The sequence below is a fragment of the Sesamum indicum genome, linkage group LG10, assembly GCF_000512975.1.
Source record: "Sesamum indicum cultivar Zhongzhi No. 13 linkage group LG10, S_indicum_v1.0, whole genome shotgun sequence".
NCBI lineage: Eukaryota > Viridiplantae > Streptophyta > Magnoliopsida > Lamiales > Pedaliaceae > Sesamum > Sesamum indicum.
In genome coordinates this window covers 14369886-14389425 of record NC_026154.1, presented here as the reverse complement: position 1 = coordinate 14389425, position 19540 = coordinate 14369886, and the positions used below count along the sequence as shown (strand labels likewise).

Here is a 19540-nt window from a genome sequence, read left to right as displayed (position 1 = left end):
GCACGCTTTTGTCTCTGTCAAAAGAAAAATAATAATAATAATAACAATGCACGCTTTTTTCAATGGAATACGTGGAGAAAGTCGTCATGCATCTAGTTTATGCTTTGGCATGCAAGTAAAAGTGCTAATAAATTCATGTCAATGTCACAATAGACGTGTTTTCACTTTATTTAATTTCGACCAGTCATTTTAAGACATTAGGAAAACAATAAATAAAATACACTTTTCTCAATTTAAGTCTTAGTCTTGATGCCATGTGCTTCTACCTAAATGAAAAGTTATTATTTTTTAATTATTTTCTTATAGTTAATGCCATGTGCCAACTTGCCTAATTGATTAAGAAATATATACATATATATATAGACTCTTTATAATTTGAAAAATTATATTTATTACTCGTGATATTTGCTTCTACCTAACAAATAATTAGTTTATTCGTTAGTTAAAATTTACCAAAATTACTGATATTAACAAGAAAAACCGTATATATTTATCCTTAATTGATTTATCGAAGGTCAAATAAATTTTTTTATGATAAAATTATCCTCATACGTCTTCATACGTTAATGCATGTGATGATTTATTATAAGGGTAATTTATTTTCAAAAATTTTATTTTTTCTACAATAAGTCAATCGAGGTTAAATATCAAATTTCATTCAATTTTCTTGTTAATATCAGCAGATTCAGTGAATTCTGACTAACGGGGGAGACAATTGTCATAGGGAAGCAAACCCCAGAAATATTAAACGTAATTTTTTAAACCACATCAAATTTATATATAATTACACTAAACATAAGGATAGGGGATCGTAATAGTCGCTATGGAGAATTGCATGTGGCAAGAAAGAGGGGACTAAGACCTATAGAAAAGCTATAAAAAGACTTTAAATTGGCCATCAAATTAAGGTTTGATTTAGGGTCCACTTGCTTAAATGAATGTAGAGATTCTTCTAGTGATGCACTCCCCAAAAGGTTTTTAATTAATTTCAAATTTATGAATAAATATTAATTATTCTCAACTACAATAATAATAGTGAAGTAAATGATGACAATAAGTAGTCATTTTTAATTGAATAAAAAATTTAAATATGACACTTCTTTTTTTTTTTTGTCGCGAATAAAATATAAACCGACTCTACTGTAAAATTGATAAGTTTTATTTCTTGAACGCGAGTTGACTATTTACAAAAATTTAGTTTTTTGGTTCAAATTTTTTATATTGAATCTGTGTTGTATTTTGTATTATAATTATATATGTGTGTGTTGCGTTATTTGTATATTTAAGACGTTCTTTTATGCCTGTGACGTGTATATATATATAATTAAGATAAAATGGAATGATATTTTGCAGTAAAAAGATTTATTGTTATTGCAACTGTTAGGTATTCAAGCTCGGATGAAAGCGTTTTTGTTGCACTTGATGCACCAAACTGACGGCCCTCAGACAAAGTAAGTACTGAGTAAAATAGATTGAGGCCCGCGCAACTGTTGTGACAAACTCACAATTTGAACAATAGTTATAATTCAAATTGGGTATTTCACAACAATGGGTGTGCTGGTTGACCTGCTACTTAATAAATTAAAGAAAAAAGTAAAATAAAGTTATAATATTTTTTTTAATTTTAAATTATATTCAATACTCATATTGTAGATATTACTATATTTATACGCGAATCATCTATTTATTTTTTCCAAAAAAAATACAATAATTTGAATTCAATTTAACTTAAATCAATCAAAATTGTCTCGCGTTATTAATATGTAACTGCGTTCAATAGAACAGGTCTGACCAAAATGGCTAAATTCCATTTTACCTCGTGTGTTTTGTTAAATTAACCAAAAAAATCCTTGTGATCTGAAAATAGGCAAAAATAAAAAAACGTCGTATTTTGTAAACCCCTGCAAAAAAACCCCTTCGCTGTTAGGATTTGACGGAGAGTGCACTACACGCGCGAGTGGTGCGACTTGGGGACTGTTTTGACATCCTTGTATGATTTTTTATTACAATTATGACTAAAATGCCCTATATGTAAAAATTTAATTCCATTACACTTTAAAAAAAGAAAAAAAAACGTGTGTTGAATTAAAAAAATACAGTGAATATTTTGCCTATTTTTAAAACAAAAAAAAGTTTTGTACCAACTTTTTAAAACACAAAAGGTATTTTTGCAATTTAGTGCACCAAAATCGAATACATGCACTATATTGTAATTAGCACCGAACTGGTGCCAACTGCAACGGAACGGAATAGTATTTTCAATTTAAATTAAGACTATTATAAGAAATTGTCATTATTGTGTGTAATTATATTTTGATATTTTTTTTATATTATATAATTATCTTCTCTTAATAAATTTTTATAAGTAATTTATTATTTATTTTAATTTACTATTTCATATATAATTTGAAGTATTTTGTAATTTATTTAATAAATATATTTAATAAATACTTTATTTTGCACACATTGCATGTGCTCCAAATTACTCCCAGTGCATAGTAAACTACAATAATAAAACCTCGGATTTCATTTTCCTCCCCCATTACCGCACGACCCGACCCGACCCGATTAAAGATTCTCACCGTCGCCGGCGACCCACTACCCAATGCCGCTCACCGTCCGACGATCATTCTGTCTACTCGCTGCCGTCATCCTCTTCCTCTCGCCGGCGCTCGCTTCCGAGTCCGATCACAAGGTACACTTGTATGATCATCATATCGTTCGTCTCACCTCGATCCGTGACGCGTTAAACCCTAACTTTAGCTGTCTTATGCGTATAAGCTTGGACTAATTTCGTTAAGGAAAATGTTGTTGGTGTTTTTACATTTGACTGGTGGAAAAAGTGTCCCTGAGTTGCTTAGATTAAATTGGTGTGGTGAGACGTGCCGGATTATTTAGTTAAATTGGTTAAGGAATGTGCTGACTGTTAAGATCCATTTGAGATCTTGACTTGTTTATCATGGTCGTTCTAGCGATAAATGGGATGTAGTGTGGTTTCCTGCTCCATCAATGGGAATCCGGCCTATGAAAATGTGTTGTGGCGTCAGTTAAGTTGTAAGGCATTTTGAACGTTCTTATCATCGTACCTACACTGTCCATGGTTGGCGTGGGATATGTATGACCTCTGGGAAGGGGAGTATAGGTAGGTGAATGGCAGTATGTTGATTTCAAATGTTTGCTCTAGCTTGACCAACTTTTACTGGCTGATTTTAGGATGACTTAGTTGGCTAGGTCGTCAATTGCCATATACATTGGGAATTTTCTTGTATGATCTGGGTGTGGAAAGATCATACACTAGCATAATTTAGGCCTCATTGCTGATGGGATATGATCCAAACCATTTGATGTTCTATACCAGGTCCATATAAAAAAAGCCATATATTTTGACAGGAGATTGATGCTAAAGTTGTTTATTGTAGTTGTTTATTCACCGGGGCACTTTCTTGTGAAAAATGGTGGCTTGAAGAGAATGATGATTGAGAAACTGAAACTGAGGTTGTATTATGTGACAATGCCAACATAAAATTCGTAGTCCCTGTTTTCTTCTGATATTAACTCCAAATGAAAGCTGTTGGTTTTATGATTTGAGGATGGCTATTTCTGTCCGTTCATTTCATTTTATAGTTAGCACCTAAATCAACAAAAGTGGCCATGGACTTTGGAGGTCAATTTTTATTGCCAATACACTTAAGATTTTACGATGTTGTACACTATGGTGATCGCATTTTAGGAAATTTCACGGCATCTGTCTACTTTTTTTACATTCAACTGTTTTTTCTTTGAATACATTTTTGTGATTTGGTGTTCCTTTATTCATGATCAGCATAAGATACGTCCTTAATGTATTTTCTATGTAGTATCTTAAGTGAAACAAAAGAACTGCCTGTGCATGTGTTTGTAACTTATGCATCATGGTATTTACGGTGTTAGGTACAAGGTAATGGCAGCTCAGCAAAGGCCTTTCCTGCTATATATTGTTATGTTCAGCAATATGCACTTGAATTGTTTGTAAAAATTAAGGTTATCATTTCCATAACACGGAAATTTTTGTTCAAGTTCAATTGTGTACTCTAAATGAGGCGGACAAAGGAATGGAAAAGGTCTATGGCCAAATTAGTGAATTTAAAAGATTATTTAAATGGAACCCCTTTCTATCTAAATTTATATTTGTGCACATGATGAGTCCTTGTACCAAATATTAAGGCTGTGAATGAAGCTTTATGAACGAGCTTACATTGGGTCAAGCTCAAGTTCCATTGGGCTTGATGACCTAGACTCAAGATCAACTATAAATTCTTTTTGGCTTAACTCACAGTTTTTAACACTAACTTACGCTATTAGACTTTTATTAACAAAAACTGGACTACACAATGATATTTGGGATGGAGAAACTTATCTTGTGAGATGCACTAGATAAAACTTTTGAGTTAATGAAATTGAAAAAAATTCAAAACTTGTAAGCAATAGCATTAAACATTTCAATAAAAAACTAAAGCCATAAAAAAATTAAAATCTCTATAAATAACAATAACCTGACATAAAAACTCGAAGTTATTGGTCAAAGTCATTTCAAAGATTTTGTCCTGATATCTGCACTTCTTTGTCTAAGTAAACTTCTAGCAAAGAACTTATTATAGAGCTTACATTAGTTAGGTTTCCTGAATATGTAATTATATTAAACTACATGAGAGGTCAATGTTGTTATTGGGCAATCCCTTTAAGACTCAAGGTTACTCACAATTCACAGGGTCACTTTGAATGCTGCAAGTCACCATGCTCATATTTAATTAGGCTCATCAAAAAGTGGGATTACGATTGGGCTTGCCGTAGGCCTACATTGGCTGGTAGTTAGCATGACAGTTTGGTCCTTGTTATTCTCCTGTGCCTTTTGGTTGTTCAGATTTCGTGTGATGTTGGAGGATCTTAATTCGAGCACCCACATTGGCTTTTCAATATTTTGTTTTTGTTTTTGTGACGATTTTTTACCTTCTTTTGGTGGTTTATACATACTGGTATAATTAGTGCCCTTGTTATTTCCTGAATAATTTCAAATATATCCCCTCATCTATGGGATTTGTCTACTGATGTGGTCGTGATCAGCAAAGTAGAATCTTCTGTTATACTTTAACCATATTAACTTCCACCATCAAAGAAAGTCTTTACCGAAACCAATAAAACCACCCTGTAAAAGTACTAGAAACATTTATTTATCCATAGCATATTTGTCACTGGAATGGACATTTATTTCCTCTTGTTTTGTCCTATTGTATTCTGCTTGAGAATCTTGACATTGTTCATTACTTCGGCTGCAAAATCTCTCACACTCTTTTCCTTTCTTTTGCAGTATCAACCCGATGAACCTGTCACCCTTTGGGTAAATAAAGTAGGGCCATACCATAATCCGCAAGAAACATACAATTATTACAGCCTTCCATTTTGTCATCCATCAGGCAATGCTGCTCACAAGTGGGGTGGTCTTGGTGAGGTATTGGGTGGAAATGAGCTTATTGATAGTCTGATTGACATAAAATTCAAAAGTATGTGTACGTAGATCTCTCGACTCTATCATGTATTCAGGTGCTATTTTATCAGATTATATAGTTAATTTTTTTCGTTTGGCAGAACCGGTGGAGAAGACTACCATTTGTGAGCTTGAACTTGATGAAGAAAAAGTCAAACAATTCAAGGATGCTATTGAAAATAATTACTGGTTTGAATTTTTCATGGGTATGTCACATGCTTATTCTTTTGTTTCTCACTTGTATCGTGATGGTTAAATTCTGTGGGGGTAAAATCGAGCATGCAGTAAATGTAAGACTATGAAACACTATTACAGTATATGCTATCATCCTAATGTGACTGATACGTATTCATGGTATCATGACCTGTACTGTTTTTAACTAAAATATACTTGATCTATTTGCTGTTCTCTGTTGTTACATGTATTTCATTTTTACTCAAAGCTTATCGCTCTGTCATGCGGTCTCAATGCTTTTCTCGTAATTTTTCGTTTTATTTAAAATATTCTTATATCTCGGAAAATATTGTTAGGGAGACTAGTTTTGGTTAATTTAGCCTTTTATTCAGTATAATACATATAAGTTCTGGAGGAGAGACAGCATATTATTGAGCAAATATGAGTGGACCATTATAGTCGTTTTGTCTTAGCACTATGATGTGCCGAAGATGTTATTGTTGATAAGGCTTGTCCATGGTTCTTGAACCTATTTCCTACAGTATCCATAGTCAACTGAATTTGGCTTCACAAAGACACAGACACACGCTGCACAAGACAAAGACTCGCCTAGTTTGAGTGCCTTTTCAGCTTTTTTCGGGTGTACTTTTGGATATTAGTGCCATATCTAATTTCTATTTTCATTTTCTGTTGTTGCTGTTGTGCTGACCACGGGTTCAGATGATCTGCCTTTATGGGGTATGCTTCCCTTGGACTTATTTCTGAATATTAGTGTACTCTGAAGATAACAATGCACAGATGTTTTAACTGAAAATTACTTTCTTTTGCAGGCTTTGTTGGTGAGCTACATTCTGAAAGAAATGGTGACAACAAGCATGTGCTCTATACACACAAAATCATAAATGTGTTGTACAACAAAGATCAAGTCAGAAGCTGTTTAAATGCTGTTTTTAGAGTGTCATTTTTTCAGCTTCCTCTAGCTAACTTGCTTTGTCTTGTAGATCATTCAAGTAAACCTAACTCAACAGAACCCAAAACCCTTGGAAGTGGGAAGTACGTTGGACATGACGTACTCTGTGAAATGGAATCCAACAGATATAACTTTTGCACGCCGTTTTGATGTCTACCTCGACTACCCATTTTTTGAGCATCAGGTAGCATTGACATTCATGCAAGGATGTCATATGTGAAGAAAATTTTCCATCTTCATGTCAGTTTCCAGAAAATAATATGAAATGGTGGTTTAGTTGGTTTCTGGAAATATGACATTTCTACAGATTTCCCTTTCATGTAAACGTATTGGTTAAATGAGCTTAACTCTTCACAGCATAAAAGAGACATAAGTGGATTACTGGATATTTTCTGATAGTAATTACAAACTTGAGGTGTTGAGTTTTGACTTACTTTCTACTCCTTGCAGATACATTGGTTCTCCATTTTCAATTCCTTCATGATGGTTATGTTTCTTACCGGTCTGGTATCAATGATATTGATGCGAACTTTGCGAAATGATTATGCTAAATATGCTCGTGAGGATGACGATCTAGAAACCCTGGTAATGGCCGTATTTTCGGTTTTGGATTGTTTCATAGTCTATTGCTGATGGGTTTAAACTCTTTATGTGCAGGAAAGAGATGTCAATGAAGAGTCTGGTTGGAAACTTGTTCATGGAGACGTATTTCGGACCCCTCGCAGCCTAGTTTTACTCTCTGCCCTTGTTGGAACCGGTGCACAACTGGCATTGCTGGTTCTTCTTGTCATCTTATGTGCTATTGTCGGAATGTTGTATGTCGGGTATGGCGTGATTTAATGTACTTGAACATTGAAATCTCCGAACACCTTTCTGGTTTCATCCCTCTCCCTTTTCTACCCAAACCTTTCTTTTCAAAGTTCAGCAAAACTGAAGGATCATTATTTCAATTAGCAGAGTGGAAAATCCACTGCTGTTCGCTTTCTGTTCATGCACTAACCATATCGTTAACAGAGGATTATTACCTTATAACAATTTTTGGTGTATGCTTTATTCAGGCGAGGAGCAATTGTCACTACTTTCATAATATGTTATGCTTTCACATCATTCATTTCAGGCTATGTCAGTGGTGGGATGTATTCTCGTCATGGCGGTATGACTGTCATGCTGCTGGTTTCAACTTTTCTGGGACTCATTCTTTCTTTGCCACATTTATACTTCAGTTAATGTAATACTGGTATGTTTTTCATATTGTTCTTATGCTGCTCATCCTCACTGCAGGTAAGAATTGGATCAAGTCGATGATTCTCACAGCTTCACTTTTCCCATTCCTGTGCTTTGGGATTGGCTTTATTTTGAACACTATTGCGATATTCTATGGGTCCCTAGCAGCCATCCCCTTTGGTACTATGGTGGTTGTTTTTGTCATATGGGCTTTTATTTCTTTTCCCCTAGCACTTTTGGGTACAGTTATTGGAAGAAACTGGAGTGGTGCTCCGAACAATCCATGCCGTGTGAAAACCATCCCTCGTCCGATCCCAAACAAGAAGTGGTACCTGACATCTTCTGTAGTCTCTATGATGGGAGGATTGCTTCCCTTTGGCAGCATATTCATTGAGATGTACTTTGTTTTCACTTCCTTCTGGAATTACAAGGTAACATATACCTCTATGAATTTGAATGGATCATCTAAGACCATTTATGATACCCATTTGCTTTCACTAACGCGGAGAGGTAAGATGTAAAGCTGTTAATTTGAGTGATCCTACAAGTAGAGCCCTAGGAGTTTGTTTCTATTCTATTTCTCATAAACAAATGTATAAGCTTTGCGTTGCGGCATTACTTCCACCTATCTTTGTGTCTGACTGCTCGACACCACACATTCGTCCATGTTCTAGGACTTATTTTCAGATGAGTTTCTTCTTCGTAAAAGTTTTAGACCAAGTGGAAGCAATGCGTGATGACTTGTTATAAAGTTGCTTTGCTGTGAACCAAACCACTTGAATCATCTAGACCAAATATATATGCAAAGTGCTTTTGGCATGCTGATTAGATTGAAATCTGCCGGTTCTTCCTCATCAATTATGGAATCTTTCTGATTAAGATGTTCACCACTTTGAGGGTGAATTCGGTAATAATTTTCACTTCCAGCCATAATGTCTCTTTAAGGTGATACATTGGAAAATTGGAATGGAAGGTGACAAAGAGTTTTTAGATTGCCATTTAGCTTAGATGAAAAGTTAACTAAGAAACGTACTTGGCCCCTTTCATAAATAATATGTTGCATCCTGAGAACCAAGGTGTCTTTAAGAAATGCGCATATCTTCTTTGTTTTTCCGGTTAGCATGCTGGTGAGCATATGAATCTGTCATTTGTGTCCTTGTTGAATAAAATCGTTGTCAATGTTTATGTTCTCTAAGCAATAGTGCTTATTAAAACGAAGTGATGGTTTTGTAATATATCTACCTAGCTAAATTATATATATTCTTTTGCTTCTTGTGTGCAGGTGTACTATGTCTATGGCTTTATGCTTCTAGTTTTCCTGATTCTTATAATTGTTACCGTGTGTGTAACAATTGTAAGTATATACTTCCTGCTAAATGCTGAGAATTATCACTGGCAGTGGACTTCCTTCTTTTCTGCAGCCTCAACAGCAGTTTATGTGTATTTTTACTCTATATATTACTATTATGTTAAGACAAAGATGTCAGGACTCTTCCAGACCAGCTTCTACTTCGGTTACACATTGATGTTTTGCCTTGGCTTAGGAATTCTTTGCGGTGAGTATAAAATCCTGTCACAATCTTTAACCTTTCAGGGAAAAAAAAGAATTTCCTATTTAACTTACAAATGTTGAGTTGATCCATATGATATATATATTCTTTTCCCTGGGAAAGGATCTGCTTGAAATTTCTAATAATTGATTACTTACCATAGCTTTTCGGATGCACTTTCAGGCGCTGTTGGTTACTTAGGCTCTAATATGTTTGTGAGGAGGATTTACCGAAATATCAAGTGTGACTAGATTTTGTCGGGAAGAGAAAAATGGCAGTAGCATCTCTGTGCTTTCTCATACTCCAAAGGAAGCTTCTTGTTACTTTACCAGGTTCACATTCAATAGTGCCGTCATCGCGAATGATGTGTAACTCAGGATCATGGGGAGGCCAAGAAATCTTCCCCATTCCCGGAGTTGTGTAATGGAGTCTAGTTGCATAATTTAGAATGCAGTAATTATTTTTGTAGTCAGAAAAGCTAGCACGATAATAGACTCTCCTGCACGTAGTTGTTTTCATCAGTTATCGGAAGAAAGATTACACAGGAACGAGTCGTTGCCTGATTTGATTTCCACTTATGCATCATATCATGCAGTTCCCAGTACACTTGAATTGCATATTTTTCTTCTCCAGCTTTGGGTTAACGTGTTTCTTTTATTCCCGTGGGTCGAAATACATGATTATAGTTTGAAAGGAGCAGCAATCTGGGTGACGAATTATTGTAATGATGATATGTGATGTGATGACACCGGTACTACCAACCATAGCTTCACCTTGTCGTTTAGTTCAAATTTGCGATTGCTTTGATCCGATCGATTGCAACCTTACGTTGATATCGCATTCTCCCGTCCAATAAATTGTGGTTGATGTTCTAATACTAGATGATAAAGAAACACAAGATCAAGAAGTTGAGAGAAGGAAATGCCAAAATTTTAATTGAAATTGAAATCGTATAAACAAATGTAATGCCATAAATTGTGAGTCTCAATAAATATACAATTATTAATTTTATTTTATATAAATTTATTTTATATTTTTTTATATTAATATATTGATTGAATTTAATTTATTTTATTTCATGCCATTAGAGTTTCTATAAAAAAGAAAAAACAAAGGCCAAAATTGAATGGGAGTGAAGAAATAGAGATGAGATAATGAGAACCATCCAATAAAAAGGAAGTAGTGATAAATAAAAGGATAACATAAGCCATAAGATGTGGCCACGTGGACGTGGTGGATAAGCCCCCCACGTTTCCCACCCCATTTCCACAAGCCCCCCGTCCTTTTCCCCTTCATATCTACCTCTCTTCTCTCCCCCACACGCACTCCACACACTCACCCACTCCTCCCACACACTCCCCAATGGCCAGCCTCTCAAGCACCATGTTCAGCGCCGCCGTGCTCCCCCGCAAGCCGGTAGTCTCCGCCCCTGGCCTTAACCAGGCCGCTCTCTTCGGCCTCAAGTCCTCTTCCGGAAGACTCACTTGCATGGCCACCTACAAGGTGACGCTGCAAACCCCCAGTGGAGAGGTGAAGTTCGAGTGCCCCGACAACGAGTACATCCTCGACAGGGCGGAGGAGTTGGGTCACGATCTGCCCTACTCGTGCCGCGCCGGAGCGTGCTCCTCCTGCGCCGGGAAGGTGTTGAGTGGAACCGTGGACCAGTCGGACAATAGCTTCCTGGACGACGAGCAGATAGATGCCGGATTCCTACCTCCGATGTCACTGTTGCCACTCACCAGGAGGATGCACTTGCCGGATGATTAATCTGTAACTTCATTTCACATCTCTCTCTCTCTCTCTCTCTCTCTCTCTCTCTTCAATTGCTCATGCGTTTCTGATGAATGCATACCACAATAACAAGGCCGTGTTTGGCTCTACTACTTTTAGATTGATTTTCTGTAATTTGAAAAATAGAGAGAGCTGAGAGACGACGACGAGTGTTGTATTTTCCTTTTAGAGATTGTAATACTTCAATTGTATTTTGTATCAGCCGTACCATGAAAATCATTTTATCACTATTTTGTAATTTTGCAAAGTTTGAGTACTACAAATATGAATCTATAATAGTTTTTTTTTCTATCTCATTTTAATCTTTTTATTTTATTTCATATATATATATAAGATGTTAGCATGAAAATGATATTAATTAATAATTATATTTTATATTGTACTGTATTTTAGTTAATCACTATATTTTTAATGAAATAAATATATTTTCATTTAATTACTAATTAGAAAATTATATATGAAAATATAAATAAATAGGCTGGAAATTATATATCAAGAAAGAGAGGATTTATTAGAAATTTATTTTGTTATTATGTAAATTAATAATTTTTATTAATCAGTATCATGTAGAATAGATGAACGTATACATGTACAAAAAAAATTACAATTTATGTCCTACAACTTATCTATTTTGCAAGTTTTGATCTCATTATTTTAGTACACATCAAATTTAGTCTCATAAGTCACAAAGACTTACAATTTTAGTCATAATCATAAATTTCATTAAATATTTAATGGAACACGTGCAAATCAAGTGCTCCCTCTGATAAATCAATTGTCGGGTACTTAAATGAGCATGTGTAAATCGCGTGATTGGGACTAAAATCGTAAGTTTAAATTTTTATGAGTGCTAAAATAATGGGACTAAAATAGCAAAAAAGGACAAATTATGATGCATAAATTGCAATATTTTCATGTACAAACATTATTTTAAAAAGTTTGATAGACATATAGAAATGAATGCACAAAATTTACGGACCATAAGTTATAAAACGTTAACATAATTTGATTATTTTGTCCGGACTCAGTTTGATCAAACTTGAAACAATTACATGGCAAGTACAATATACTTGTCATGTGATTGGTATACAATTAAGAAAAAATGATCAATCATAAAATAAGTGTATCACACTTACACTATAATTGAATTGGTTTGACCTTATCCGGAATTTTTTTTTCCAAATAATAATGATACAAAACAAGAATAAGAACCTCAAAAAAAAAAAAAGGAGGCCAAAATTGAATTCAGTACGTTAGATATAGTGGCAATCAACGGATTAAATTTTAGGAATAATTACAGCACCGTCCTCTCATAAAATTTGGTATAATTATAATATTATATATATAAACTTTTTGTTATATAGAAAATTATGTTTAGTGCAACTCACGTTTGTTATCGTTTAATAAATAGAATTATTCACTAATCAAAATTTAATAAATTTGTTTATATTAGAAAAAGGAAATAAAAATTCATATTTACACTCAATTTGTTTATTACTGATTTATTGCAAGTCAAACAAAATTTTTTTAATCAAACTATCCTTATACATCTTCATACACTAATTCACTGGTCAGAAAATACTTGTTTAACCTATAATAAGTCAATTGAGAAAACTATGAATTTTTATTCATTTTTTTGCTATTATTAGCGAGTTTTGATGAATTTGAATTAACAGACTGATCTATTTATTATACATATACAAATATCAGCGATACTAAATGTAATTTTTCAAGCTACGAAAAACTACTTATAATTACACCAAATTATCCTAAATTTTATTATGTGTATAAAATTATTCTAAAATAAAATAAATGTAATATTATATATATGTGTTTAAATATATATATATATTTAATTGTAATAAAAGGTGGGATAAAATTTGTAACATAAAATTGAATTTAAATAGGAATAAAAAAATATGTGACAATTAAAATGATAACAGGAGCCATAAGATATCGCCATGTGGCGGATAACTCATCTCCTCTTCATCACACGCACCTACACACCCCTCAGCCAACAATGGTGAGCCTCTCAAGCACCATGTTCAGCGCCGCCGTGCTCTCCCGCAAGCCGGTAGTATGCGCCACCAGCATCCGTTCCCTCCCCGGCCTCAACCAGGCCGCACTCTTCGGCCTCAAGTCCCCATCCTCCGGCGGAAGAGTCACCTGCATGGCGACATACAACGTGAAGCTATCACCCCCAGCGGAGAGCTGACCTTCAGTTGCGCAGACGACGAGTACCTCCTGGAGAAGGCGGAGGAGGTGGGGCATGGTCTTCCGTACTCGTGCGGCGCCGGATCTTGCTCCTCCTGCGCCGGGAAGGTGGTCAGTGGCGGGTGGACCAGTCGGACCAGAGCTACCTGGACTACGATCAGATCGAGGAGGGGTGGGTTCTGATGTGCGCTGCGTACCCTACTTCCGATGTCACCATTGAGACCCACAAGGAGGAGGAGCTCGTTGGTTGATTTGATCAGAATCATGTGGATTTCGATTTCGATTCATCCGTAACTTCAATTGACAGTTAGTTTCAATTTATCTACCCTCTCTCTCTCTCTCTCTCTCTCTCTCTATATATATATATATATACACACACACACACACACACACACTTTACTATCATATTTTGATTGATAACTTGGTCCGGCTAAAATTTTTCATACTTGGTGAGGGTTAATTCGTTTAATTTGATTTTAATGTATTTTTGTTTTTCCTTTCTTTCTTTGTTTTTCTTTTCCCCTATTCCGAAATGAACATGCAATTTTGACTGCTCTTTTTCAATAATTTTATCTGCATAATTGCGCTTTTGGTCCTTAAATAAAATCATTTATACAATTTTAAGTTTCAAACAATTTGATATTGCACTTTTGGACCGCAAGTTATAATTTTACTTACAATAATTGAAGTACCAAAGTCAGATCCCCCGGTAGGCCCAAAAAGGGAGCTGGCACAGTTGAGATAATGCTGTTACTCTCCCAAAGAGAATTGAACGGGGTGAGGGGCACGAGCGAGGAAGCTAATGTCATATAGAGCTTTAGTTGTTAGCTGTTGCCTTTTAATGTTACTGCTAACCCCATTTTTCTATTTGTATTTATTGCAGCAAAAGCAATAAGTGACTAACTATCTAGTTGGCAGGCTGAAACCATAAATCGTACGTGCGAGCGAATGTTTTAAATTTTTTAAGGGCCAAATTGCACAAGTAACTTTATTTGAGGACCAAATTATATCTATCCTTAATTTTATCAAAAAAATATGAGTGGTCTACTTTAAAAAAATATGTGCGACCCTCGACCGATCATCGGGGTAGTACGGAGAAGTTATTTGCCTTTCATGTCTTCTGAAACAGCTCAAGAAGAGTCTCATTCTTGCCCTCCTCCAAGTCGTCGACATCAATGTGGTCAGCAACGTCATCGGTGGGCGCTTCAGATGGATGCTGCTGCATGTGTCTAAATGAAAACTCGTGCTCGATTTCATGGTTTGAGCTATCTGCAGCAAATTCTTGGTCGCCATTTGACAGCCCGTTTGCATCTAGATGGCTCAACGAACCTGTTGAGGATGACGGAGATAATGTACCTGATGCAACAGTGATTATCTCATCCCTCTCATCGATGGTTGATTCAAGGGAACATGTTGACCTTGTGGTGACCGACATTGTCGTCTTGGACCTCTCCTTCACTCTCTTGCACCAACTGTGCAATGACTCCCTCACGCTTTCGGCAATCAGAGCTTTCTTGCAACGAGATCCCATCTAAAATAGAGGAAAACAGGGCATGTGGATGATACTTGGATGAGTATTTCCAGTGTATGCACACGACTTAGCGACATAAATTTTGACGTGTTGAGCAGTTAATACTGACCGTTGTGACGATTACGTTTAAAGGGACAGTGCTGTAGCTACACCAGAACTGAACCAGAACTCTGCATGTAACAAAGCATTATAGTACCATTTACGGATAGCATCGAGGAAGTCTTTATGCAGTTGAGACAATTATGTCTTTTTGCGCCTAACAATGTTCTTCGCTATATAAGCTAAAAAAGATTGAGATATACCCTGAAATCAGCCGAATGGTGATCATAGCATGATTTTTCATGAAACAAGAGCGCTGCTTGAGTCCCCACTACAACAAATACAAGTTCAAAACAACCATAAACATGTGAAGATGTCATGTAATATGTAAGAAGTCAGAGCCAAGAAGAGCTAATTTCAAGTGGAAATGTTAGCTGTCTTCTGATTTCATTGTCACTCTTCAGCTCGAAAATTTCATTTTTTAAGAGCTGTGATTGGATGTGGAGAAGGAAGAAGGTCGACGAAAAAGGCTAAAATACAAGTAAGGAATATGGTTGTTCTTACCAAGGACCAGATGAAGGTTGCCATCTCGAAAGCATTCTGCATTAAGAAGTTAATGAGGACTTGAAAACGAACACATTTTAAAACTATGATCGTGGGGTCTCTTGATAATAAAATGGTATTTATCGTCTATTTTAAGTTGGTGCTGCGTCTTGTATTTCACTTCACATACACATGTCACACATGTAAAATCCAGTCGCTCTCTGTATTTCTAGAGAACATTGTGTATGTGAAGTAGAATACAAAATGAAGCACCAGCTCTCGGAATATAGCATCCAGACCGTTGTACTGAACAGCAAGCATTACCTCACCTGAAACGATATAAACTGTATCAAGCGTAGCAAAATCTCTGGTTTCCCAAACCAGAATAGCTCGTCGCGTGGCTTAACCTGAGTTCCAACGGATGGGCCTCGTGGCTCGGCGATTTCAAGTGCTAACAGGGAGACAACATGCTGGAGCTTTGTGCCCACCAACATGACAAGCTTCAACATGTGATAGAATCTTGTACGTTAAGTAAGAATCAAGAAACATAAACCAATTGAAATGCCAGATTAACATTGCAAGAAAGGTAGGAAGAACTTACAATGACAGGTATGAAAGAAAGCCAGAAGTAAATATTAAGACCTGCAACGTGAACTGAAAGTTCAGACTAGAGATTCAAGAAACTGAATTTTGTCAATTTTGATGTGGTCGATCTCGTTACCGTGTATGTTTATGAAGATGCATAGTATAGCATATCCCCAAAGCGGCCAGCTGCAAAAATCAAATAGTCGATTTAGGTTCAACTTGCCGACTATTTTGATTACCTAATTGTGGAAATCACTAGTAGTAGACTTATATTAATATGAGGTATAATGCAGTTAAGGCAGTCGAAAGTCGTTTTTACAAATGCAAATACCTGATACCGACAATTCCATAGAATTCGTCTTCCATGCTCCGGACCATATATTTGTGAAAATTATAGGATAGAGGCAGTTTGTGGTTCTGCAATTTTCAGAGTATTTGAATTTGGACTTAAGATATACATGTGAGGGAAAAAGTTCTGTACATCCTCAGATTCTTAATCAAATCGGGCAAAGTAATATGCGTAGCCTTCAAGATGAGTACCCACTGTGATGAATCCCAATCGCAATGCCATGTAATCTGACTTTCGGACTGAACTTCTAAATTGTTTGAGAAAGCAAAGCTGCAAAACAAGAAGCCGTAAAATTGGAGTTCAGCAAAGCAGAGCCATGTTAGGATATTGCAAGACAGATTGTGAAACGTGTGTGTAGAAACTAGTAGAAAAATCAAGAACAATGTGCTACGTGGTTTGGAGATGAATTGCTGCTGGCCACAGAGGAAAAACTAAGGAAAATGATGACAAGCCGAAGCAAATTTCTTAAAGTTTCATGATTGTGGGGTTATGTATGTAGGAAGTTTTAAGGAATGGCTGTGAGGTTTGGCAAATATTACTTATGTCTATTTCTTGTAATGAGAAAGAAAATGTTCTCTTCCATAAAGAACATTATAAGTCTTGTTTTCATGTCCTTGGAAAACCAGGAAATGCGACTTTATAGTATTGTTTTGTCCGATTTATGGCATGAAAACAATGCAAGAGAAGTATTACCATCCAGATGAGAACTCGACTCCTGCTCCATGGATGAGATGCATGATGCAAAGCAAATGTGGATTGTCGTCTCATCACCTTGTGCTTTGCTGCTAAGCAGAAACAGTACCAAAATAAACCAAATACAATACTGTGTGCAAAAAACAGTTCTGAGACAAAAGATTAATCATTAATAAGATCTCAAATACCTTGTGCATTTGCCTCAGCCACGATGCTCGCTTGAATTTCCCATTTCCTCCAGCTGTATATCTGCAATAGACGCATTATGAGATCAAGAATACGCGGGAATCTTTGAAGGGAACAAACTGCTGCCGTCTGGAGCCTAACCCAATATCACATTTTCGCCCCGTCCCATCTATCATGGATCTTTTGACATAAATCTTATATTCAGGGTAAATTTATGAAATATTTTCAGGCACTCTACCACAGTTTGGTCGTTTCGTTTCGACACACTATTTCCCAACAGAAACAGCTCAAAAAATTTAAATCTCTTGAACTCGGAGATTTAAAATGCACCTTACTCATAGCTAGGCCGACTGTTATACAGCTATACAGAACATGAGTGATACCCAGAACGAACAAGAACCGATGAAGTTGCTCAAGACCTTCTGCAGAAACAAAAGGTTCTCGCCCCTGCGATTACGGAATGAAGCTATAAATAGAAAATTTTCTCTACAAAACTCCACGATATTCAGTTCCAAGAAACGGCATTGATCAGTATACCTCGCCACAGGTATGAGATGCGACGTAACTAATGCCTTTGGGAGGAATATCAGTTCCATTTGAAGAACTTGACTGTTCCATAAGTAACATTCTCTTCGTCTCCCCATAATCTTCCTCGGAACAAAGGTAGAATTTACTGCTGAATAGGGATGAGTTGACACAAATTTGAGAAATCCACCTTGCCCATTGCCCCAACAACAGTGAAATAAGCCCAAGCAGCATCAGCTCTGCTCCAAGAATGTTCATAAATTAACACAATAAAGCAAACATTTAATGAACAGAAAGTGCACATATTTCATCAGAATCAGATACATTCGTCTTGTGTTTTTGCCCTCTTTCCGAACAGTTGAAAAATATAAGAAACATTTGTCAAAATATCAAAATTGTGTTAATTTCTCAAAGTATATTTCAATCCCTCCAAAACAAATTTAATCATTTTCAATATTCTCCCAATTTCTCAGAAACAGATAAAATCATCTTAAAATAACCAAAAAACAAACAAATCCACAATCACATTGCAAGAAGAAATTAAACCCCCCCAAGAACATGGCATTATGGCTTAAAGAAAAAAACTCATTTTACCTTCTTTAATCTTCTCAAGAGAGGCAAAAAGGGCTTTCCTCTTTGTCTTCTTCAACCACTGCAAACACCCAAACAAGCACAAAATCAAGAACTAAGAACAAAAAACATTACACTAAAAAAAGTTCAAAACTCACCTTCCCAAATTTGTAAATGGATCTTTCAGCAAATAAGCAGACAAAAACCATGACTGTGGTGACTGTAGCAACTGACCATGTTGGGGTTACCTCCAGAGATCTCCCTTCTCTTATCATAACCTCCACCATTTTTCTTTCTTGTTTTCTGCAGCAAGAATGGGAAAATGGGCTTCTTCTTCAACTATTTCCAAGAATATATTTTTTATTTTTCTTGGGGATATTTGTGAGTGTTGACAGCAGAAGATCCAGGTTATGGGGAACTTGATTGCTGCTCCACAGGCACCTCTACATTTTTTTATTGAATCTTGTTACAAATATATATACATATGTATTATAAATTACTTAGGCATATACATACACACAAATATGTATAGATACCATCAGGGCTGACGGCTCATGGGCTTCTCTCTCTTTCATAGTACTACTGCTGCTGTGTTAATGCAATGAGAAAATAATAATTTGGGATATATATACATATATATGTATATGTATGTATCTGTGAACACACAGAAACACACACATATGGGCTGGTTGGATTTGGTTTGAATATTAAAGTATTATGGGAAAGAAGAAGGAAGGGTGGCTGCATGTGCCCAATTCCTACTTTCAACATCTCAAACCTTTGCCCCCCAACCACTCACATGCACAGTTCCTAAAATTATTACACAAAAAATACCATATTCATAGGGATGAACAATGCAAAATTTGGTATAATAGATTATATTTATAACCTGATTATTGTAATTTTCTATAAAATATAAATAATTATACTAATATTTATTGCATAACTAATTTAGTTCGATCAAATTTTATCTATACTAATAAAAAGAAAATCATATTTCCACTCACGAATAGCGGTTAATAACAAAAGATATTAATTTTTCAAATTACCAAAAATATCCCTTGTGTATTTTTCA

The 19540-nt window shown here is 35.7% G+C and overlaps 4 protein-coding genes across 4 annotated transcripts; 3 read left to right on the top strand and 1 right to left on the bottom strand.

Annotated features, from left to right (window-relative positions):
* Nucleotides 2483–10067, top strand: LOC105172553 (transmembrane 9 superfamily member 1). Its single transcript, XM_011094036.2, has 12 exons — nucleotides 2483–2695; nucleotides 5345–5537; nucleotides 5623–5727; nucleotides 6416–6433; nucleotides 6526–6620; nucleotides 6697–6849; nucleotides 7116–7250; nucleotides 7323–7489; nucleotides 7724–7818; nucleotides 7947–8320; nucleotides 9172–9445; nucleotides 9623–10067. Exons 1-12 carry the CDS (start codon nucleotides 2606–2608, stop codon nucleotides 9688–9690), a joined length of 1767 nt encoding a protein of 588 aa, XP_011092338.1. The 5' UTR covers nucleotides 2483–2605; the 3' UTR covers nucleotides 9691–10067.
* Nucleotides 10732–11468, top strand: LOC105172552 (ferredoxin-like). The gene is given in 2 exon segments (XM_011094035.2): nucleotides 10732–11144; nucleotides 11147–11468. Coding segments are annotated over 2 exon segments (399 nt in total). The 5' UTR covers nucleotides 10732–10801; the 3' UTR covers nucleotides 11203–11468.
* On the top strand, nucleotides 13223–14709 carry LOC105172550 (ferredoxin-like). Its single transcript, XM_011094033.2, is given in 4 exon segments — nucleotides 13223–13419; nucleotides 13422–13562; nucleotides 13565–13750; nucleotides 14574–14709. Coding segments are annotated over 3 exon segments (441 nt in total). The 5' UTR covers nucleotides 13223–13250; the 3' UTR covers nucleotides 13696–13750; nucleotides 14574–14709.
* On the bottom strand, nucleotides 13705–19052 carry LOC105172551 (MLO-like protein 4). Its single transcript, XM_011094034.2, has 15 exons — nucleotides 18624–19052; nucleotides 18490–18547; nucleotides 17908–18134; nucleotides 17701–17817; nucleotides 17373–17433; nucleotides 17185–17273; nucleotides 16687–16761; nucleotides 16474–16559; nucleotides 16279–16328; nucleotides 16159–16199; nucleotides 15887–16057; nucleotides 15579–15614; nucleotides 15278–15345; nucleotides 15085–15145; nucleotides 13705–14975 (listed from the first exon to the last, which is right to left on the bottom strand). The coding sequence occupies exons 1-15, from the start codon at nucleotides 18750–18752 to the stop codon at nucleotides 14556–14558; spliced, it is 1689 nt and encodes a 562-aa protein (XP_011092336.1). The 5' UTR covers nucleotides 18753–19052; the 3' UTR covers nucleotides 13705–14555.